The following is a 24490-nucleotide window of genomic DNA, read 5'->3' on the forward strand; positions in this document are numbered from 1 at the left end:
CTCTTGATTTCAGCTCAGGTCATGACCTCACAGATTCGTGGGGTCCTCTGCCCCTCTCAAAATAAATAAACTTAAAAAAAATCCTTAGTTCCATTATAATTAGTTCCATTATAATTTGATACTGCCACATGTATGAGTAAGTAGGTATACATACAAAGGCATTCCTATCTATCTCCTTATTACAGTTAAGTGACTCTTCTAAAACACAAAACTTCTTCATTTAAAATCTATTAGTGGTTGCTCACTGCCTACAGGATAAACTCTAAACTTACACGGCCCTTCAGTATCTGTTCCTGCTTACCTCTAGTCTCACCCTCTCATCATCTTCCAATATCACAAAATTCAACCTTGCAGCTCCATTGAATTCCCTGAACATATCAAGCTCCCTCACCAGTGAGCTATTTCCTCTGCCTGGAACACACACTCCTTTCCCCTGTGCCTAGCTCATTTCTACATATCCTTTAGCTCTTGGCTTAGAAGGCTCTTCCTCTAAATAAAACCATCCTGGCTCCTACAGTCTACATTAGATACTACTCCAAAGTGTCCTCATAGTCCCCTGCACTTGCTGTATCACAGCCCTACTTAAACAAGCAATTATTAGGCAATTACACATGATTTGTCAATATCTCTCACTTGACCAAAAAATCAATAATGGCAGAAACAGAAATAAATCTGTTTTGGGGCGCCTGGGTGCTCAGTCGGTGAAGTGCCCCACTCTTGGTTTTGGCTCAGGTCATGATCTCATAGTTCGTGAGTTCAAGCCCCATGTCAGGCTCCATGCTGATGGTGCAGAGCCTGTTTGGGATTCTCTCTCTCCCTTTCCCTCTGCCTCTCTGTGGCTCACGTGCACCTGCTCTCCCTCTCTTTCTCTCAAATAAACATTAAAAAAAAAAGATTTGTAAAAATGTTAAATAATGCCACTTACTAAGTTTGTGTTCTTTTAAAAATAGTTATATTTCCTAAAAACATATAATTTGTGTTAACAGGTCATGGAAATTCTTGCTATTTTCAGTGATTTAATAAATACTGTAATTTTTTATTTTAATTTCCCATATGATATTGATAGATATAACCTACCTGATCAAAGCACTTTAATTCCTCAATAATTTTTAAGAGTCTAAAGGGCTACTGAGATCAAAAGCTAAGATTTACTGAACTAGCAGTGTTTAGAAATGGATGGGGCACTGGCTTTGATTCTCTGAGTAAAGAAGCTAAGTTAGATCTATTAGACATGAAATTGCTCAGGCTTTGCATAACTTAACAACATGTGTAAGTACAGGTACAGGCTTTTCTCTCAGCAGTTATTTTTCTTAGAGCAGAATATAAAAAGGATCTTTTTAAAGAAAATTTTTAATATTTATTTATTTTTGAGAGAGAGAGCACAAGTGAGACATAGAATCTGAAGCAGGTTCCAGGCTCTGAGCTATCAGCACAGAACCCGATGCAGGCCTTGAACTCAAGAACCACGAGATCATGACCTGAGCCGAAGTTGGACGCTCAACAGATTGAGCCACCCAGGTGCCCCAAAAAGAATCTTTTAAAATCATTCTTATCCTCCCACCTAAAATACAATATAGTTTCATTTTCTTTTAAAATTACTGTATGCAGACATTTTTATATTTCTACAGTCTTCACAATTATTTAAAATAGCTGCATAATCATATCTAGCATTCCTACAAACCTCAATAACAACTTTTATGTCTGATTTTTAATGTACTTTATAAAAACATACTTAAACCTTATGCAACAAAAAATACTGCTGATTACTATCCCAAATAAACTCACTTCCAGAATGCCAACGAATCTTATTTTAAATCAAACTTACCTGAGAGATACTGTAGCTTGAAACACAAAGATAATGACATTTTGACCTAGAACTTCTGGAAACCCTGACCTCAGAAGTATGTCTCTCCCTAACTGTGAAGGTTCCACACTCTCTCAAATTCCCTCAATAACCTGTTTCCATTATTCCAGGTGCTACCCATGTTCCATAAACACAATTAAAGGCTACACCTGTGCTTCCCACCACCGGTAATGATTGCTGCTCTCATCTCTACCTAAAACTCTACCTTGAAGGGTCAGCTTGAAAGCCAGCTCATTCATGATTCTTTCTCAGTTCCTTTCAATTGAACATTATAACCCTTTTGTAATATCTGAAAGCCTTTGCTTGAACTTCAGTCAAAATACAACTCTGTTCTGCTTATCTTTATTCTTTTTTTTTTTTTTTAAATTTTTTTCCTTAATGTTTTTATTTATTTTTGAGACAGAGAGAGACAGAGCATGAGCAGGGGAGGGGCAGAGAGAGAGGGAAACACAGAATCTGAAGCAGGCTCCAGGCTCTGAGCCATCAGCACAGAGCCCGATGCGGGGCTCGAACTCACAGACTGTGAGATCATGACCTGAGCCGAAGTCAGACACTCAACCGACTGAGCCACCCAGGTGCCCCCTGCTTATCTTTATTCTTTAGGACAGGAACTGTCTTATCAATCTCTATTCCCTGAAACACCATGGAAAAGAGGCAGGTGCTGTTGAGGAAAATGAGGCTCAGATGAATAGTAACCTGCCAGTGACTGAAAGAGTCAAATCTGAATGCCAGATCCCCCACCCCTGACAAAGCCCATGTTCTTTCTACCATATCATTCCATGCTCCCTTCCTTATATCCTTTTTGATAATAAATATTCAAGAAATCTGTACAATTAAATGAAATTAGACTGGCTTTTTCTTCATCTCAAGGAAACTCTAAGGTTAAAAAAAAAAAAAAATCCAGAGAAAATAATCCCTGCAATTGTACTTTGGCTGCCCTGGCATCATATCCCTACATATCTTATGGCCAGAAAAAAACACATTAAATGTGTGGCTTTCAGGAGACAGCATTAAGACCCACATCTATTCCTGAAATGTTAAATGTCTATCATCATCATATTTTGCCGGTTCTTTATTTGAGCAGAATCACAACTACAACTAGTATGCCTGGGACAGAGTAAGATTTCAATAAATGTCTGTTGAATAAATAAATGAGTGAAAAAAATAACCATTGCTTCAGCTGTCCAGGCACCTGTGTTTACCTCCTCCAGTTCCTTCACCAATTTCTCCACCATTGTTGTCTCAGAGCAATAGCTAACAAAAACAATTACATATTGAGCTGCAGGACATACAGCCGAACAACTAGTATATTTTAATACAAATTTTCAGTTTCTGAATGCCACCTACTAAGCAATTCAATTGTGGGCCAAAGGCATTTCAAAATTCTCATGTCCATTCACCCAGTCACCCCAAATCCTGAGGTGTGTACTGATTTTTCCCACTCTCCCTCACTCACATCGAATCCACCCACTTTCCATCAGTGCCTCTACCGGTTTCTCACCTGAGAAACCTCCTTGACCTTCGTAATGATCTCCTCACCTCCACTCTTAACTCCAACAGTCCATACAGCAATTAGAGTAATGTTATTAAAAGACGTTGAAATGACTGTTACTCCCCTGCTTAAAACACTTTAGTAGCTTCCATTACACTTCCAATAAAATAAAAATTCTTTACCATTGAATTCCTTACAGTATAAAGTATAAAACCCAACATGTAGTACCCTTAAGTACACTTAATATTTCTGAATGAAGGGGCACCTGGGTGGCTCAGTGGGTTAAACATCCAACTTTGGCTCAGGTCATGATCTTGCAGTTCATGAGTTTGAGCCCCACGTAGGGCTCTGTGCTGACGGCTCAGAGCCTGGAGCCTGCTTCAGATTCTGTGTCTCCCTCTCTCTCTCAAAAATAAATAAACATTAAAATAAATGTTTTCTTAATTTCTGAAGACACTGTTTCCCTATATACTCATTTATATTAACATGTGGGTTTTTTTTAGAAGAATGTGGAAGATTTTTCATTTTTACCAGAAAACTCTCCTCCTCTTCTTAATTGCATGTCAGGATTAGTACCAGAGAGCAGCACCTTGTAGGTTAACAGTAGTCATCAGACTGAGCTAATTCACTCCATGGAGTAGAAAACCATACTTAGAAAGCATGCCAATACGTCTTAACTGGAGTAGCAAACTTTTATCTGTACATCACTTTAATTTTATTTTTTTAATTTACATCCAAATTAGTTAGCACATAGTGCAGCAATGATTTCAGGAGACTCCTTAATGCCCCTTACCCATTTAGCCCATCCCCCCTCCCAAATCCCCTCCAGTAACCCTCTGTTAGTTCTCCATATTTAAGAGTCTCTTATGTTTTGTCCCCCCCCCCCCGTATTTTTATATTATTTTTCCTTCTCTTCCCTTATGTTCATCTGTTCTGTGTCTTACAGTCCTCATATGAGTGAAGTCATATGATTTTTGTCTTTCTCTAATTTCACTTAGCATAATACCCTCCAGTTCCATCCACGCAGTTGCAAATGGCAAGATTTCATTCTTTTTGATTGCCGAGTAATACTCCATTGTATATATATACCACATCTTCTTTATCCATTCATCCATCAATGGACATGTGGGCTCTTTCCATACTTTGGCTATTGTTGATAGTGCTGCTATAAACATGGGGATGCCTGTGTCCCTTCGAAACAGCACACCTGTATCCCTTGGATAAATGCCTAGTAGTGCAATTGCTAGGTCACAAGGTAGTTCTACTTTTAGTTTTTTGAGGAACCTCCATCCTGTTTTCTAGAGTGGCTGCACCAGCTTGCATTCCCACCAGCAATGCAAAAGCGATCCTCTTTCTCCGCATCCTCGCTAACATCTTGTTGCCTGAGTTGTTTTAATGTTAGCCATTCTGCAGGTGTGAGGTGGTATCTCATTTTGGTTTTGATTTGTATTTCCCTGAAGATGAGTGATGTTGAGCGTTTTTTCATGTGTTGGTTGGCCATCTGGATGTCTTCTTTGGAGAAGTGTCTATTCAATGTCTTTGCCCATATCTTCACTAGATTATTTGTTTCTTGGGTGTTGAGTTTGATAAGTTCTTTACAGATTTTGGATACTAACCCTTTATCTGATATGTCATTTGCAAATATCTTCTTCCATTCTGTTGGTTGCCATTTAGTCTTGTTGATGTTTCCTTATATTAACATGTATTATATATTATTTGTATGTCAGGTAACAACATATGTAGTTAACAAAGTATGTAATATATAATACATTACTACTGTATAATAAAGGATTTGTCTGCCTTTTGGCCTCCAGCTTCCTGAAAAGTACTCTCTAAATCCTTGGATTTCCAGAGGGACGGGAGTGTCTTTCTTATTCTTGGTGAGCTCCTAGACAGCTTATGCTAGTAAGATTACTCAGGATGGCAGCTAGCCATGCCAGAAAGACCAACGTGTGATTAGAGGATAGGGGTACTGGAGACTGAGTTCAAGCATGTGGCCAATGATTCAACTGATGCCTAGTCCATGAAGCACCAATAAAAACTCTGGACCACCACAGCTCCAGATAATTTCCCTGGTTAACAATACTCTGTGTGTATGGTTACACATTGATGTGCCGGGAAGGTGATGTGTCCTGACTCCACAGGAAGAAGATACAAGAGATTCATGTTCGGGACTTTCCCAGTACTTGCTCTATGTGTCTCTTCTTTTAGCTGTCCTGATTTGTATCTCTTTTTTTTCTATCATAATAAAACTAACTTTAAGTATACACTTTCCTGAGTTCTCTGAGTCATTCTAGGAAATTACTGAGCCTCAGAGGGATCATGGGAACCCCTAAATTTATAGCCAGTTTGTCAGAAATGTGAATGGCCTGAGAACCTCTGGGCTTGAGGATGGTGTCTGAAGTGAGGGCAATCATGTGGGGGGACTAAGCCCTTAATCTGTAGGGTCAGCCAACTCCAGGGAGTTAGTGTCCGAACTACACTATGATTACATAACAAATGTCACCTCACAAATATGTGTTGGGCACTATGCAAGCATTTCTACACACATTATTCTAAATTTTTATAAAACATTATCTCTAAGCCTCACAATAACCCCACACAATAGAGTTACCATCCTAATTTTTTTAATGTTTATTTTTTGAGAGATATAGAGTGTGAGTGGAGAAGGGGCAGAGAGAGGGGGAGACACAGAATCAGAAGCAGGCTCTAGGCTCTGAGCTATCAGCACAGGGCCTGATGCAGGGCTCGAACTCATGAGCTGTGAGATTATGACCTGAGCCGAAGTTGGACGCCCAACCAAATGAGCCACCCAGGCACCCAATCATCCTAATTTTTAAAAGTAAACTAAGCAGTAAAAGACACATGGACAATAAGTAACTTAAGTGGAGCCTGAATTCAAACTCAGCACTGTTTCACTCAGAAGCCCACAATCTAGTCACTACCCTCTCTGGCCTCTCATTATCAGTCATGTAAATATAACACAAGATAACATCACAAGAGTGCTACTTAGGAACGCATGGCACTTGTGCTATGAGGTCAAAGTAAAATCTAGGGTACTATTTATGAATTTATGAACTCTTTATATGAAAAGCTCACATAAAGTCAATATAAATATATATTTAAAAATTTTTATATTTATTTTTGGGAGAGTGCAAGTGGGGGAGGGGCAGAAAGAGGGGGACAGAGGATCCAAAGTGGGCTCTGTGCTAAAAGGTTGACAGCAGTGAGCCTGATGCAAGGCTCAAACTTACAAACCTCAAGGTCATGACCCGAGACGAAGTCGGATGCTCAACCAACTAAGCCACCCAGGTGCCCTTAAATTATTTTATTATTATTTTTTTAATGTTTATTTATTTTGAGAGAGAGAGAAAGAGCGCACACACTTGTGCATGGGGGGGGGGGGGGTATTTTCTTTCTTTATTTGAGAGAGGAAGAGAGAATCCCAAGCAGGTTCAGCACTGTCAGTGCGGAGCCTGATGCGGGGCTCAATCTCACAAACCATGAGATCGTGACCTGAGCCAGAATCAAGATTCAGACACTTAACCAACTGAGCCACCCAGGCACCCCAAGTAAATCTATTTTAAAGTAAATATAAAATATCATACTTTAATAAAAATTTCTTTAGCAATTGCTTGACTTACTTGTTTGTGTTTTAGAAACATGTTTCTGGAGAAAATCAACTGTTTGAGCCAAAACCTTCTTATTACAGTGTGTTGATAATTTTTCATCACATTCATAACACCTGAAAAAATATAAAATGTAAGCAAATATTATGAAAGCATCTTCAATAATGTTGCACACCAGGTAATAAAGTTGATATTTATCGAGTCTTATACTTAAATGAAGGAGGGGCAAAAAAGTATACCTAGGGTGAGGCACTAGGGAAGTCTAGAGAAATAAACAGGAGACAGTTCAGGCACAGCCTTATTCAAATTAAAGTTCTGGTAGTTTATCCTAAGTGTAATGGAAAGTCATGAGGAGTTTTGTAAGCAGGGAAGTGACGTGATCCCATTCACATTTCACAAACAGCACTCTGACTAATGTCAGATGGAGGGAATAGGGAATAGAAGCAGGCCAAGGTAGACGCAGTGGATGTGGATAAAAATGAACAGATTTAATTTACACATATTTCAGGAAGGAACAGAGAAGTATCCAAATAACTGCCATGGAAAGGGGGAAATGGATGAGGGCATGTCAGTGATTCTCAAACAGAAGCAATTTTGCCCCCCAGCCCCCCAGAGGACATTTGGTAATATTCTGAGACATTTTTGGTTGTCACAACTGGGGAAGTGCTACTGGCATCCACTGGGTAGAGAATGCTAAACATTCTACGACATACAGGATGGTCCTGTCACAACAAAGAATTATCAGCCAAAATGACAACAGTATGGAGACTGAGAAACTCTGGTCCAGAGGAAACAAGACTTACTGTGAGTTGAGAATGTTTAAAGCTGGGTGATGGGTACAGAGGATTTCATTATACCATTTTGTCTACTTTCGTTAAAGAATTAAAAAAACAAATAACATAGAAGAGAAAGTAACTGCTAGGCTTCTGGCTTGAATACTTAAGTGATGAAGTTTCCACTTACAGAGATGGGGAAGACTGGATAAGAGTTTTATTGTGTTTGGGCTTCATTCAAAAGACAGGGCTCTCAAAGAGATTTTCTTTTTTTTTTTTTATACTTTTTTTTTCAAAGAGATTTTCAAAAGCACATTCATTTTTAGAAAACTGTCCTCCACTAAGTTTACTCATTAGTGCATACAGTTTTAAGAAAGTTTTTTTCTATATACTATCATTACCTGCTTCCTTTATCTTCATAAGATCTAATGGTCAAATAAGAAAATATATTTGAACCTATTGAAAATGTTTTTTTTAAGTGTTTTATAAATATGTTATACCAACACCACTTTACATATTCACAATATTCTTAAATTATTGGTGGTCCTGGGATCACGGCTATAAACTAGGTATGGGTTCCTTTTCTAAATAGCACTCAAAATGCAGTCAAATATTTACTCATACTCAAAATACAAACATTACTCTATCACTTGCATACAGATATACAGATAAATCTGTGAAGGAAACAAGTCACAGAAAACCTTCCCAAAATATCTTTTCTAATAGACCATGATGGAATCCAAACAATGTAGTTACAGTTACCAGGCTTACACTACAGTATGTGCTCAAATTTTACTTATGTAACTATTGCCTAAAATAATAAAAATTGCTCATTTGCAAGGTGCCTGGATGGCTCAGTCAATTGAGCATCTGACTGACTCTTGATTTCAGCTCAGGTCATGATCTGAGTGGTGGGATCGAGCCCTGTGTCAGTTCCATGCTGAGCATGGAGCCTGCTTAAGGTTCATTCTCTCTCTCTCTCTCTCTCTCTCTCTCTCTGCCCCACTCCCCTGCTCACTCTTTCTCTCTAAATTAAAAAAAAAAACAAAACTGAAATGTCAAGGAATTTTTACTGACATTGCTATTTAATTTTTATGTGTTATAAAATATATTGTAACTTTAAGGTACAAAAAGGAAATGTAAAGAAAAACCACATAATGACAGTGAATTTGGAGAAAAGAGGACAGCTCACCATAAACTAGTTCTACTTGCTTCCATCAGAAATAACTAAAACCATTTACTTGAGCATCTACTACGTTGTAAATGCTTCACATGCATGTTCTAATTCCTTACAACAACCAAAATGTATTATCATTTTAAAAATAAATAGTTTTAGGGGCGCCTGGGTGGCTCACACAGTTAGGCATCTGACTTTGGCTTAGGTCATAATCTCATGGCTCATGCCTTCAAGCCCCACATCGGAATCTGTGGTGACAGCTCAGAACCTGGAGCCTGCTTCCAAGTCTATGTCTCCCTCTCTCTCTGCCCCTCCACTGCTTGCCCTCTGTCTCTCAAAAATGAGTAAAAGTTAAAAAAAATTTTTTTTTAAAAAGGAAAATAATTTTACAGACTCCCCAAATGCGACTTAAGTTATTTTCATTATAACATAAATCCAACATTCCACTCACAAAACCCAATAAATTGATCACCCTTATAACTCTATTTACCTATGAAAGCAAAATTACACAATTAAGCATAAAAAATGATAAAATCAGAGCGCCTGGGTGGCGCAGTCGGTTAAGCGTCCGACTTCAGCCAGGTCACGATCTCGCAGTCCGTGAGTTCGAGCCCCGCGTCAGGCTCTGGGCTGATGGCTCGGAGCCTGGAGCCTGTTTCCGATTCTGTGTCTCCCTCTCTCTCTGCCCCTCCCCTGTTCATGCTCTGTCTCTCTCTGTCCCAAAAATAAATAAACGTTAAAAAAAAAAAAATTATAAAATCAATAAAGTTAAAACTAACAACATTATGCTAGGTAAGGTGTTTTCTCCCCCCTGAAATTACATCACGATTCACACCATCTTTATGGTCCTAAGAGCTATAACACAAGTTCTGACATAGCCTCACTTGAAATGAGCCTATTCTACCAGGTGCCACTCAATTCCCCCTCCACCTTCCTCTATTCCTATGGTCCTGGAACCGGGCTCCCCAGACCAGCAGCACTGGCAATACCTAGGAACTTGTTAGAAGTGTAAATTCTTAGGTGCTACCCAAGAACTACGAAAGCAGAATCTTTAGGCCCGGGACCCAGCAATCTATTTCAACAAGACCTTCCTGGTGATTCCGATGCACCCCATAGTTTGAGACCACTGCTCTGTTCAGATTACAGAGAAATATCTGCTGAGCTGCCACATATGGCAGCCTCTTCCTCTCCCTTGGCTCCACTGCATCGTTTACATAGCACGTCGCCTCTGTGCCTTCCTCATTCTCCCCAGTGTTGTTACTTGGGGCCAACAACAGCAAAAACACAGATGGGACAAGCACCTGACCCATGCCCTGGATTAAAAAAGGTGATTAACTCTTCTATAAGCCGAAACATCCTTGTATTACCTTTAGGTCCCTGAAATGAAAACACAAAATTAAACAGTTTTGTGTTAAAGAAAACTTGAAAACTTCCGGAAATTCATTCAAGGAGAACTTGAAAACTTTTGTAGGAGTCTAAAGATTCCAATTAGAAGATTTTTGTTGCAAAACATAGAAAGCTTTTCAATACAGTATCCATTTATGCCACTGTAGTAGTGTGTTATGCTGGTAAGAAACTAGGGAATCAAAACACTTGTTTTAGTGCCTGGATTTTTACTTTGTAACCAGAAAAAAGTAAATGATACTTGATGTAACATGAGTATCATTTTTATGCAACTTGGGGGAACTGGATTTGGTTCCCAGCAGGGTTAAGTAGTAAAATCACTGGAGTTTCTACAAACTACATATGCCCAGGCTTTCCCTTTCCCTGCAGGGAATCACCAAACCACTTGACCGCCTGAAGTACCTTCCTTCTCAAGAACTCTAGAATTCTGTATTAGCAAGTTCATTACGAAAAATCAGCTAGGAAGGATGTTTCTTTACCCTACCAAGAAAATGCTAAAGAAAAGTAAAGGGATGACTAAATTTTTTCTTATTTAAATTTTATATTCATGGGTAATGTTAATTTTCTTACAGTATTCTAAAGATTGTGTTCAGGCTAAAAAGCATCAGCTGGTACAACAACTTTAAATATTTTACCTTGTAAAGCTTGGAGAGAAGATATTTTTTGTAGTGGACACAAGTAGTGACAAAAATCTAACTTACCATATAATCCATGTGCTCAGACTAATTGTAATACAATGAGATTCTGTTCTCTGATTCTTGTAGTGCTTCACTGAATGATGGCTTTCTGAGTTTCTACCGCATCCCTAAAGATGAACAGAATGCTATTTGTACAATTTACATTTACGTTTCTTTCAAATTAATCAAAACCTAAATCATACTCAAACGTATACTGAAAAAGTTTTGTTTTGAATTTCAAGCAGGAAGGACAAGTTTCAGAAAGGAATATAGACTCTCATTAAATTTAATTTCTTACAAAGAGGCTAACTTGCTTTTTGTTATGTAGTATTTACCGGAAACAATCATGATGCAAGTGAATTTCCCTATTATTTAAAAATGCAAACGCTCTCTACCTTTTACACAGTGGGGCATCAAGCATCCCCGCAGACCAGTGCCCCCTCCTATACAACATTTTCTAGTACTGTCCACACCTCCACCCAAACCCACGACAACTCATGAGACTCAGGCCAAAATCATAGTAATTTCCCTCACCAGGCAAGTAAAGAAATAAGATCCAATTCTGGTCAATGAGACATGAGGGGCAGTCTGCTGGATGTTTCTGGCGAAGTTTTATATATTAAAAAACAAAACATGGGGCGCCTGGGTGGCGCAGTCGGTTAAGCATCCGACTTCAGCCAGGTCACGATCTCGCGGTCCGTGAGTTCGAGCCCCGCGTCAGGCTCTGGGCTGATGGCTCAGAGCCTGGAGCCTGTTTCCGATTCTGTGTCTCCCTCTCTCTCTGCCCCTCCCCCGTTCATGCTCTGTCTCTCTCTGTCCCAAAAATAAATAAACGTTGAAAAAAAAAAATTAAAAAAAAAAAAACAAACAAACAGGAAAGGGATATCTTTTTTGCCCTTTCTGGCCTTTGGGGATTGCTGTGTGATACATAACACATGAAACATCTTTGGCCATAAAAAGTCATGAAATTGAGATTGACACAGAAGAAAAATGGAAGAAATCTCAGTTTTCAGTGCTCTTTCCATTGAATTAACTAACCCTGAAGTGGTCCTCTTATGGACTGTCTATGAGAGATAATAAGGAATTCTCTTATTTTAGTAAAATTATATACATCTTAAATATGTTATTCAAAAATTATTAATGATAGGGGCACCTAGGTGACTTCAGCTTAAGTCATGATCTCATGGTTTGTGAGTTTGAGCCCCACATTAGGCTCTCTGTTGTCAGCACGGAGCCTGCTTCAGATCCTCTGACTCTCTCTCTGCCCCTCCCCCACTTGTTCTCGTTTTCTCTCTCTCAAAAATAAACAAACATTTAAAAAATTATTACAGGGGCACCTGGGTGGCTCAGTCGGTTAAATGTCTGACTTCGGCTCAGGTCATGATCTCACGGTTTGTGGGTTTGAGCCCCGCGTCAGGCTCTGTGCGGACAGCTCAAAGCCTGGAGCCTGCTTTGGATTCTGTGTGTGTGTGTGTGTGTGTGTGTGTGTGTGTGTGTGTGTGTGTCTGCCCCTCACCTGCTTGCACTCTGTCTCTGTCTCTCAAAATAAATAAATGTTAAAAAATAATAATAAATAAAAAATTATTACAGTATTTATTAATAGCTTCTAAGTTGTTAAGATAATCTGTTTTAATGGTTTATTTATTTATTTATTTATTTTTGAGAGACACAGAGACAGAATGTGAGTGGGTTAGGGGCAGAGAGAGAGGGAGACACAGAATCCGAAGCAGGCTCCAGGCTCTGAGCTGTCAGCACAGAGCCTGACGCGGGGCTCGAACTCACGAGCTATGAGATCATGACCTGAGCCGAAGTCGGCCGCTCAACTGACTGAGCCACCTGGGTGCCCCAAGTTAATGTTTTTTGTTTTTTTTTTTTTTAAAGAATCATTTCATAGAAAAAAAATTAATTTAGAAAGATGTAAAAAAAACTTGGATTCATTTCATAAGTAAATACAAACAGGTAAAGACAGGTCCAGGCCTGAGAACTACTGTGAGTAGGTTGGCTTCCCTTTCAAAGTATTTTTAAAGCACACATGATCACTTTCTGAAGATAACATACCTTTTACTTTCCCTTAACAAAGTTTCTAAGTTCAGCCTTGGAAAGGTCTATCCAAACATGGAATAAACTTATCTTAAGTTCTAAACATTACCAATAGTCCAACTCATAATAAGCATTTAATAAAAATATTTAAGACTAAAGTCACAGATAAAAATCACTTTTCTCACCTGAAAACCACACTTGAGGCACAACCAAATGTCAGAGGAAAGTACTGGCTGCCCATCACAGAATCTTCTTTCCCTTAAACAGTCGGAGCAAACTGACCACACATTCTCAGCTATTGCTTTCTTCACATGATTCACACTGATGGCAAGATTTACATGTGGGCAAGTAAAACCTACTGAATAAGACATAACAAAATCTGAACAGTTTCTTTGCTAAACCAAAGTGCTATCATCATGTAGCAAAAATCAATAGCATGAAAACGCTGTAACTAAAAAGCAAAGAGATTAAAAAAACCAAGTAACTTAAAAGGATACATACTGCATGGCTCCATTTATAAAGCACTTGTGAAATAACATAATTATAGAGTTGGAAAACAGATTTGTGGCTGCCAGGAACTATGGGTGGAGGACAGGTTACCTATTATCAGGTTACCTATTATGGATGGTGATGTACAGCCAGGTATCTCAATTGTGGTAGTTACAAAACTACACATGTAATGAGACTGCGTATAGAGTTATACACACTCAAATACACACATATGAGGCCTTGTAGATCTGGTGAAATCAGAAGAAGCTCTAAGGATTGTAGTGACGTCATCTTCCTGGTTTTAATCTCATACTGTAGAAATAAGATTAAATCAGGAGAGGTTGGGTGAAGAATGAATGGGACCCCCTTGTGTATTTCTCTGTACCTTCCTATTAATTTAAAATCAGGTCAAAAATAGGGGCGCCCAGGTGGCTCAGTCAGTTAAGTGTCCAACTTCGGCTCAGGTCATGATCTCACGGTGAGTTCGAGCCCTGCATCGGGCTATGTGCTGACAGCTCAGAGCCTGGAGCCTACTTTGGATTCTGTGTCTCCCTCTCTCTCTGCCCCTCCCCCTCTCACACTCTGTCTCTCCATCTCTCAAAAATAAGTAAATGTTACAGCGCCTGGGTGGTTCAGTCGGTTGAGCATCCGACTTCGGCTCAGGTCATGATCTCATGGTCTGTGAGTTTGAGCCCTGCATCGGACTCTATGCTGACCGTTCAGAGCCTGGAGCCTGCTTTGGATTCTGTGTGTCCCTCTCTCTCTGTCCCTCCCCCACTCATGCTCTGTCTCTCTCTCTCTCTATCAAAAATAAACATTAAAAAAATTTTTTTAATAAACAAATGTTAAAAAAATAAAGTAAAATTAGGCCAAAAGTAAAAAGTTTAATAAATAAAGGAGATAATTTGCTGAGCAGCTGTGTTAATAAGGATTTTGAATATATTTTCTTCTCATTAAGATACACACATAAAATCTTTCCACAGAGCCTACCTCTGCTCTGATGCTATTTTCATCCCTGTTGGGAGAAAGGAGAGAGAGAAGAACAAACAATGGAATCATTTACAGGTACAAGAATTGTCCTTAATGAATTTTTTTTTTAATTTTTTTTTAACGTTTATTTATTTTTGAGACAGAGACAGAGAATGAACAGGGGAGGGGCAGAGAGAGAGGGAGACACAGAATCTGAAACAGGCTCCAGGCTCTGAGCTGCCAGCACAAAGCCCAACGCGGGGCTCGAACTCACGGACCGTGAGATCATGACCTGAGCCGAAGTCGTACGCTTAACCGACCAAGCCACCCAGGCGCCCCTTAATGAATATTTTCAAATAGCAAATGACTTTGCATAGCCCTTAATTATCCTTTATAACAGAGTCCCACTGTGTGCACCGTGAGGAGACAAATGACCAAAATGACCTAATATGTTTTTATTTCTTCAGATAACCATAGTCTTCTCGCAAGGACACAATGACACTTCCATTTCTCCAACTTCAACTATCCCAAACACCAAAACTACAACTATCTGCCAAAACCAAACAACGAAGGCAAGACTGAGTAACTTGAAGAGGGAAACAGGAGTATGTGCATTTCCACTTTCTCCACTTCCCTTCCTAAATGCCCAGCACTCCTTGCCCCTATTAGTTAACTAAAGAGAGGCTAAGCGTTAGTCCCATTCATCCTGAAGGCTAAGAATGTGACTCCTGACAAGTGATTTGTTGTAAAATATAATTTACTTTCAGCAAAAGTAATGTGTAAATCTGATAAAAGATTAAGCCTTCTCATTGTACACCAAGAGCAAGTTACAAGAATAGACACAAAAGGAGTGACTCTGAAGTCCTGTATTTGAAAAGGACACATGCCATTAATGAAAGGGGTGTTGTGGGGAAGACTGATAGATGACCACACAAGAACAGGACCTAGACATGGTTTACCAAATATCACTGCTTTGAGTTTTTATATTTTAAAATTCTAAGTGGAAAAATCATTCCATACACTTTCTATATCATCTCTGGGGTGGGATCTGGCCAGGGGACAACTTAACTAGTCTCTGATTCTATAAATCAGACTTATAAAACTGAAATTGTTAATGAATTCCGAGATAAGTAAATTCATTATAAACAGGTTCCAGGCCTCTAAATGAATTCTATTAGCTTTTAAATGCCTCAACCATAGGTACTTTTTATAAAGAAATCTGAAAGTTTGAAGTTTTTCTACAAGACTAACCAGTGTTTAAACAGTATTTATAGGGGCATCTGGTGCCTCAGTCAGAGAAGCAGCCAGCTCTTGATTTCCACTCAGGTCATCATCTCATGGTCATGGCTCTGCACGGACAGCATGGAGCCTGCTTCAGATTCTCTCCCTCTCTCTCTGTCCTCCTCCCACTCATACTCACCCTCTCTTTCTCTCTCAAAATAAATAAACATTTAATAAATAAGTAAATAGTATTCATAATCTCTTGTGGGGGGAAACATAAAATTTTTTTTTCTGTGCTAATAAGGAGATTTCCTCAGTTTTCTGTAATTTAGTTATACAATTGTCTAAATTTGATTTGCCAAACAAGTCCTCTAGGGATTCCTGAAGAAAATCTACAAATGTATTGAAGTCTATCGTTGTTCCACATTAACAAATCAGAAACAAATAAAATCTCCATGTTTTTCATCTTAAGTATTAATAAAAACTCCACAAGGAGGTCTTCCAGTTTGTAAATGATGGTCTAAAATCAACACTTTCCCATTCTCTTCCCAGAACCACCCAAGGTCAACAAGAACACAAAACAAAAAAACCAAGTTCATTTTCAGAAAAACCAGGAGACAACTGAGGCCCAGAAATCCCAAATAGGAGTGTATACAGAAGGAAGCAGAGAGAACACTGCAGCTGTAGACTTCACAGAGAACGACGTGTGCTTCACAGACAAGAACAAAACCGAAATCTCTGTGCTGCAACCACACTGGCAGGAGCTCCCCTGTATCCAGTTTTGTTCTGAGAAGCAAAAGGCAGCAACGTCTCATTCACTAAGTGAGAAACAAAAGAACAAGCCATGTTTGCCAGAAATAGTCTTCTCTCTAAGGCAAGGGAGAAGGGATATTTTGGATTCTGAAATAACCCAGGGCGGCATAATCCTGTTGGGTGGGAAGAAGGTTCAATGCACTCAGACTCAAAACTACAGTTGGTCTCGACAGTGCTTTGGCCTTCCTTCTTACACGAATATTCCAAAACTAAATGGCCCAAGAAAAGTGACCCTCCTTCAAAGAATGAAAGAAATGAGAAATCAAAACCACAAATTCTATGCCAATATAATAAAAAGGAAAAACAAGTGGCACAGAAATAATTGCCATGAAATAAAAATACAAAACAGAAGCAAAATGCTCTAGCACAAGGTGGCAAAACAGTAGGAAGTGACCAGCAGGGTTCAGGAAAGAAATGGAAGAAAAAAAAATAAACCACAAAAATGACGGCAAAAGTAAAAAGGGCATAAGGTGAAACAGACACTGCAGAAAACACTGTGAAGATAAACATGAAAACAGCAAGCAAAATGAAAAGGAAACAGGAGTTTTAGAAGATTTGAGGAAAAAGAAACTAGAAGACAGGCAAGGAAGAGTTAACATAAGAATACTCAGAATCCCTGAAAAAAAAATCATATCCACAGAATAAAACAAATGCTTAAAGATATAATTAGTCTTCCCTCAATATAGCAATCCAGCTGTCCTCAAACACTTTCCAAGTTAAAACCACGTAAACAGGAAATAAAAGGGGTGTCTGGGGGGCTCAGTCAGATGAGCGCCTGACTTTGGCTCAGGTCATGATCTCACAGCTCGTGAGTTTGAGCCCCGCATCAGGCTCTGTGCTGACAGCTCAGAGCCTGGAGCCTGCTTCAGATTCTCCCTCTCTCTGCCCTCCCCTGCTTGCACTCTGTCCCTCTCTCTCTCTCTCTCTCTCTCTCTCTCTCTCAAAAGTAAATAAACATTAAAAAAAAAAAAGAAAAAAATTTTAAACAACTTTTTTTTTAATTTTTTTTCAACGTTTATTTATTTATTTATTTATTTTTTTTTTAAGTAATGTTAATTTTTTTTTTCAACGTTTATTTATTTTTGGGACAGAGAGAGACAGAGCATGAACAGGGGAGGGGCAGAGAGAGAGGGAGACACAGAATCGGAAACAGGCTCCAGGCTCTGAGCCATCAGCCCAGAGCCTGACGCAGGGCTCGAACTCACGGACCGTGAGATCGTGACCTGGCTGAAGTCGGACGCTTAACCGACTGTGCCACCCAGGCGCCCCTAAACAACTTTTTAAATGGAGAGCTGAACTAGTAAGAAAGTATGAATCCTCAGAGGCCAAAACGGAGGTCATGAAGCTGAAGAGAAAACCAAGTCCAAGGTGAGCAGCTCCCAGAGACGCCTCCCGGCCTTGAAGGCTTGGTTTTAACAGGCCATGAAGAACGGAAAACAAAAAGATGCCAATTCTAGGTTACTTTATAAACTAAACAAAAATGTCAATAAAAATATCAACAGGATGTTCTGGAACTAGACAAGCTGATTTTAAAGTTCATGTAGAAAATAGTGAAAATAGGGACCCCTGGGGGGCTCAGTCAGTTAAGCGTCTGACTTCGGCTCAGGTCATGATCTCACGACTCTTGAGTTTGAGCCCCGTGTCGGGCTCTGTGCTGACAGCTCGGTGCCTGGAGCCTGCTTCGGATTCTGTGTCTCCCTCCCTCTCTCTGCTCCTGCCCCCCTCATGCTCTGCCTCTCAGTCTCTCAAAAATAAATACATGTTAAAAAAAAATTTAAAAAAAAAAGAAAGAAAATAGTGAAAATAAAGGGCAAAGGATTTAATTAAAAACAAATATGGTTATTTTCCGCAACACTATTAAGGATGCCAGATATCACAATTTACCAGCAATGTCGTCTGAAGAGTCTTCATCACGAGGTATAGCAGGCCTTTTACTTCTTTTTGCTTTCTCGGGTAAAGCTTTGGAAGGTTCTTTCACCCGCATCTGTTAGTTACTGAAAAGATGGGGAGGGGGGAGAGGGGATGAACATACTTTAATCCTCAAAATGAAAATTTTAGCTACTGTACCTTATGTATATTAAAACTGAAATGACTTCTGGGGGCTCCTGGGTGGTGCAGTCGGTTAAGCGTCCGACTTCAGCCAGGTCACGATCTCGCGGTCCGTGAGTTCGAGCCCCGCGTCGGGCTCTGGGCTGATGGCTCAGAGCCTGGAGCCTGTTTCCGATTCTGTGTCTCCCTCTCTCTCTGCCCCTCCCCCGTTCATGCTCTGTCTCTCTCTGTCCCAAAAATAAATAAACGTTAAAAAAAAAACAAGACTGAAATGACTTCTATTTTAGTTGGGCCTAGGAAATCAACAGAGGGAGAAGAAAACATCAGGTGAAACCAAAGAAATCTTTATTAAACCAATATACAAATGCACATGACATTTGACTTTTACCAACTACTCCCTGGAAAAATGATGCTCAGGTGAATGAAAAAACTAAAGTTCTGATCAAGGAAGTAAGTGCTGCTTCTAGACCATGTGCTCCCCTTGCCATTTTCCCATCACTAGCTAGGAAATAGTAAAAGCTGGAAAAGCACAGACCAGGGATGGAAGCCGTGTGCCAGCCCTACCTGCACTATATGACCTAGCACTGAAGTGAGAGAGAAATAAATTGTTCTACACTACTGCATTTTTTTCTCCACTTTTTTATCATGAAAAAATTTACACTTCCACAAAAGTTAAAAGAACAATATAATAAGCACCCATATATTTACTACCTAGATTCCACCCGGAGAACATTTTGCCATATTTGTTTTATCTAAACATCAGCGTGTATAGAGAGAGACATATATACACGTATGTGGTATGTTTGTTTTTGCTCAACTATTTTAAAGGAAGTCGCAAAGAACATGTCTCTTTTAAGAACATTTTTCCATATAATTTCATCATCATCACATCTGAGAAAATGAACAGTAATCCCCTATTCTGATATTCCACCATATTCTAACCTCTTCAGCTGAAACATCTTCCATACTGGTTTTTTTTTTTAATCAATCAATATTCAGTCAAGATTTGCACTCTGTATTGGTTCTGTCCTGTTGATTGTTAGTATCTTTTAATCTACAACTGTTCTTCCCATCTTATACTTTCCTAAACACTAGCTTTTTTAAGAGAGCAGGGCAGTGCATATGAGCCACCTTAAAGATGTTGTTAAAATAAGGATTTCGGTTCAGCAAGTCTGGTACAGGACCTGAGGTTTTGCCTAACAAACTCTCAGTTGGAAGGATTGCTGGGAGTCCATTGCTACACTTTCAATAGCAACATCGTATAAAGTACCACACTTAATTTGTCTCTTCATGGTGTCACTTACCTCTGTCCCTTACATTTCTTAAAACCCTAAAGTTAATTCTAAAAATTTTAGATAAAAAGAAGCATTTTTTAAAACCACTGTACTTGGAGTCTCTGTTAAAGTAGCTTAGCCTAAATGCTACCTAGTATCTGTTCCATGGCTAAGCTATACTGTAATTTTCATAACTGTTTCCTTGCTTTTATTGATCAAGGTGGAAGAATCTTTCAACTCAATAATAAATTCTGAATCTTGATTTAGTTCTACCATATTCCACAAAAGGGAGTTTTGGGGTTTACCATTTTAAGAGCCATTTCTTCAACTCCAGGGGTCATCACTCTTGAAATGAGTTGCAACAAATCATGGCCTTCAGGGTTGGAGAGCTACAAAGCCTCTGAGTTCCCTGACCATTTCTTTTCTTTTTCTTCCAACTAGTCTCCACACCCAACATGGGGCTTCATGATCGTGAGTTGAAGAGTCAGATGCTCTACTGACAGAGCAAGCCAGGAATCCCGACCATTTCATTTCTGACTGCCTTTTCCCTCCAAACTTCCTCATCCACTTACCCCTACAGTTCCACCTTGCAAAATCACTAATTCAGGTATTCCCTTCCCTAATCATAACTGAAGTTCCTCCAGCTTGCCTGATCAGCCACTCCTTATTCACTTTTAATGCGCAGGTTGATAAGAGGCTGCCTCTCACCAAGCACTTCCATGATCACTACAGCAAGGCACAGAGATGGGGAAGTGGCAAATGGAGTGCTGGTTCTTAAAGCTTCATGGGGTGCCTGGGTGGCCCAGTCGGTTAAGCGTCAGACTTCAGCCAGGTCATGCTCTCGTGGTCCATGAGTTCGAGGCCCGCGTCGGGCTCTGGGCTGATGGCTCAGAGCCTGGAGCCTGTTTCCGATTCTGTGTCTCCCTCTCTCTCTGCCCCTCCCCCGTTCATGCTCTGTCTCTCTCTGTCCCAAAAATAAATAAACGTTGAAAAAAAAATTTTTTTTAAAAAAGCTTCAGAGAGGGGGGCCTGGGTGGCTGGATCGGTGGGTTAAACGTCTGACTTCAGCTCAGGTCATGATCTCATGGCTCATGAGTTTGAGCCCCCAGGTAGGGCTCTGTGCTGGTAGCTCGGAGCCTGAAGTCTGCTTCAGATTATGTCTCCCTTTATCTCTCTGCCCCTCCCCCACTTGTGTGCGCGCGCGCGCGCGCGCGCGCGCGCTCTCTCTCTCTCTCTCTCTCTCTCTCTCTCTCTCAAAAATAAATAAGCATTAAAAAAAAAAAAAGCTTCACTGGGAAATGACATATGTCGCATCTGGTCATATTTTACCAGCACAAGCAAGTCATAGGGCCACATTTAACTTCAAGTAGACATGGGGCATATGGGGGTGGGAGGTGGGCGTGTACAAAGAGTGCAACCTTACCATGTACATAGGAAGAACAAAGTATGAAAGCACAGCCTTAAGGACTACCATATCACTCCTCTAACACAAATTCAAACCTAAATGAACCCAATTAACTACTTTCTCCACGTCTCCATCCAAACAGGCTGGAGAAAATCTTGTAAGAAAGCAGACTGGGTTGCTAAATTCATAACACAGTCTCAATCTCAAATGGATTAAGACATGCCATTATCCACTACACTTTCTGGAAAACTTACTTACCTACTCCTCACACAGTCATCTGAAACCTTTCTCACTCTCCCAAACCTCTTACTCCTCCATCTACTTACTTCTCAAAATAGTATCTAGTCTTCTACTTAACTGAGGGGGAAAAAAGACAGAATCAGATGGCAAATCTGATCTTTCCACCCCCAAGCCTACAGTTACCTCCAAATATTTCAACTTGATGTCCTCAAAATATAGGCATAAGTAATAGAATCTAGGAAAAATGGCCATGAGAGACTTGTCACACCTTTTCCCCAACTGCACAGATAAACTCTAGATAGGCAATGGCACATAATGCTGGCAGAACAACAAAAAAATCAGGTGTTTGACCTATAATCTGCAAAAGGTCTGTAAAAGACAATCAAACTTGGCAAGTAGAGTTAAGTTCCAGTGATTTTTCTGACATATGGAATATATCTAAACAGGATTACTTCTGGACAGCAACCCACTATTTAGCAATCACTTATCTGGATAGCTTTCCTTTTCAGTCCCCTTTAAGGCAAAAAGAAATAAAATTAAAGTTCAATTACTAGGCCTTCAAGTTCTTTCTACCACCAATATTGGATCTGGGGAGTTCCAAGCCCACCCTCACATTTGGGGATTCACTTGAAGGACTCACAGGACTCAGCATGTAGTTGTACTCATAACTAATTTTTATTACAGCAATGTCGTATGGACTACAGCCTGGATCATAATGCAAAAAGACACAAGTGAAGTTTGCAGGAATCCACGTGCAGGCTTATGTTCTCTCCCTCCCCGAAAGGGTCAAACAGAGCACTCTTTACCCCAAAAAGGAAAATCTAGCAATGTCTGTGCAATGTTTCTGTCAGGGAACCCATAACAGACTCACAGGCCAGGGGGGTTTTATGGGGGCTGGTAACTCCGGCTTAACTATATAGTTCTCTCCCAGATGCCAAACAAGTTGTAGCCTTGCAAAGCGGACCTTTCTAAGGATAGCAGCCTCAGGGCCGGTGTGTTAACTCTTTTCAGCACAAATAAGCTCTGGCCATTTTTCTCACGAGGTTTCTCAAACAAAACTTTTCAGTTTTCAACTTCAGTGTTACTCTAACATCCGTCTTTTCTCTGCTGTAGGCTGTGCAACTTATTTAGAGATGTTTGCATTTTTTTATAAAAAGATGCTATACAAACAAAAGCCCATATTCTCAAAGAAAAAACAAGAGAAAAAGAAAAAAATCATGTTTCCCTACCCTTGGACTCTCTCTCGGGCAGTTGTTTTCAGCGTGGGAAGGACACACTGTCCTTTTAGTTATCAGGCTCCAAAACATGAACAGCACGTGCATACTTTTGCTGTGCATCAGGCTCGGCTCTAAGCACTTCAAAGATGCTATCACACTTGATTCTCAACAATCACCTTTTGAGAGAGGTTACTATTACTTCCCTCATTTTACCCTTGAGGAAACAGACACACAGAAGTTAAGTGACTTGCAGAGGTCCGGGAGCCAGCGAATGGTGGAGACTCGGACCCCGGCAGCTCGTCTCCAGGGCTCCTAATACTCTGCGATGCTTCCAAAACCCCGCGGTGAGCCTTCCTTCCTCCGGTTCCTACCCAAAGCATCCCAACTTTCTCAAGACAAAACGGTAGTGAGGCGAGAGCGCGGGAGGGAGGCGGGAAAAGGGTGTCGGGCCGAGCCTCGGTCGCGATCGCGCGGAGACGCGGGCCCCTCCCCGCGGCCCCCCTCCCGCCCAAACAACCCCGGCTCCTCCAGCCGCCGCCCAGCCGGGCCGCACTCACGCGGCCCTCGGCGACCTCCTGGAAACCCCCCCCCCCCGCCCCGGGACCGCGAAGTGGGGAGGGGTGGAGGCGCAGGACGCCTCTCTCCCAGGCCCGTCCTGCCACAAGAGGCTGGAGGCGAGGAAGCGACGACCGAGATACTGCGGCAACCCCAGCGCCGCAGTCCGGACTCACCACGCCGGGCCGAGACGCCGCGTCTACAACCTCAAGAGACTGCGCCTGCGCAGCCGACCTCCCCGCCGGCAGGGGCGTGGCCTCGTGCGCCCGCCCCACAGCCGGGCGGGTTCCAGGCCGCGCTTCTGGCGGTCGGGCATCGGGAGTGGGGCGTGGACAGGGCGGGGTCGGCTCGCGTCGCGCCTGCGTTCTCTAAGTCTGCAGAGTGCTACAGGCCAGGCTAATCTTAGAATAATAGCAACCGGCTCCTTGTGGCGTCCCGAGCGTCCGGGAGTGCGCCCCTCAGGCCTCCCCCGAGTCGGGGACTTAGGTCCCACTTGTTGCTGAGGGCCTAACGGGATAACCTCCGACTTCCCTCCATCACCCTCTTCTGTACGATAAAGTCACATCTAACATTTGTCATACGTTATCTTGCATTTTTTCACTATTTTTGGCTTACCTGTCGTTACTTACTACACAGAAATTTTCTTGACCTACACCTATACTTCTTCGAAGCTCGATTATCCGTTAAAGTGGTCTGGACGTTGCATCTGTTTAGTTAAAAGTAGTTGGTTTGAAAATATTTTGTCCGAATGATAATGCAAGCGTCAACGCTAGTTATGGGTAAGCTCTACAAGCTTTGTAATCTCCCACAACTCTTCAGCCAGGAGACAGGTGTGGCCTTAGGGATAGAACCTTGGATTAAGTGTCAAAAGATACCAGAGATAAGCCGAAAAATTTTTGATTTTCCCTTAAAAACTCTCATTCATTTCTTACGAAATAGCATTATTTCTATGTAAAGAACTTGGCAAGGAAAGTTACTAGATGTTTTACATTGTATGTATGGAAACCTCTCATTCAACAAATATAACTATAAATCTGCCGGTTACTGTGCTAGGTATAGGGATACATAATCATGTTTTGGAATAGGGGGAAAATATTCTTTAGGGAATATTTGCTTTAGAGAAAAAAAATATTCCTCAAGTAAGAATAGGTCGTATTGTGGTGTAATTGTGAAGTCAAAATTGTCTACACTCAAACATTTTT

At 40.7% G+C, this 24490-nt stretch overlaps 1 protein-coding gene across 9 annotated transcripts in view; it reads right to left on the reverse strand.

Moving 5' to 3' along the window:
* The window catches only part of USP45 (ubiquitin specific peptidase 45), a 78017-nt gene extending 54418 nt beyond the window's left edge, over positions 1-23599 (reverse strand). The window contains exons 1-6 of one of the 9 annotated variants that reach the window (XM_045057878.1): positions 23465-23599; positions 18433-18542; positions 13776-13857; positions 13242-13414; positions 11041-11144; positions 7001-7101 (exon numbers count right to left, since the gene is read on the reverse strand). In XM_045057878.1, coding sequence (XP_044913813.1) covers positions 7001-7101; positions 11041-11144; positions 13242-13414; positions 13776-13857; positions 18433-18459 — 487 coding nt within the window. In that variant the 5' untranslated portion in view covers positions 18460-18542; positions 23465-23599. Of the gene's footprint in view, positions 1-7000; positions 7102-11040; positions 11145-13241; positions 13415-13775; positions 13858-14535; positions 14561-18432; positions 18543-22745; positions 23161-23464 lie in introns of those variants that run through there. The other 8 variants (XM_045057879.1, XM_045057877.1, XM_045057883.1 and 5 more) reach the window with 8 other exon arrangements.
* Positions 23600-24490: the final 891 nt, after the last annotated feature.

This window comes from Felis catus, chromosome B2 (assembly GCF_018350175.1).
Source record: "Felis catus isolate Fca126 chromosome B2, F.catus_Fca126_mat1.0, whole genome shotgun sequence".
Taxonomy (NCBI): Eukaryota; Metazoa; Chordata; class Mammalia; order Carnivora; family Felidae; genus Felis; species Felis catus.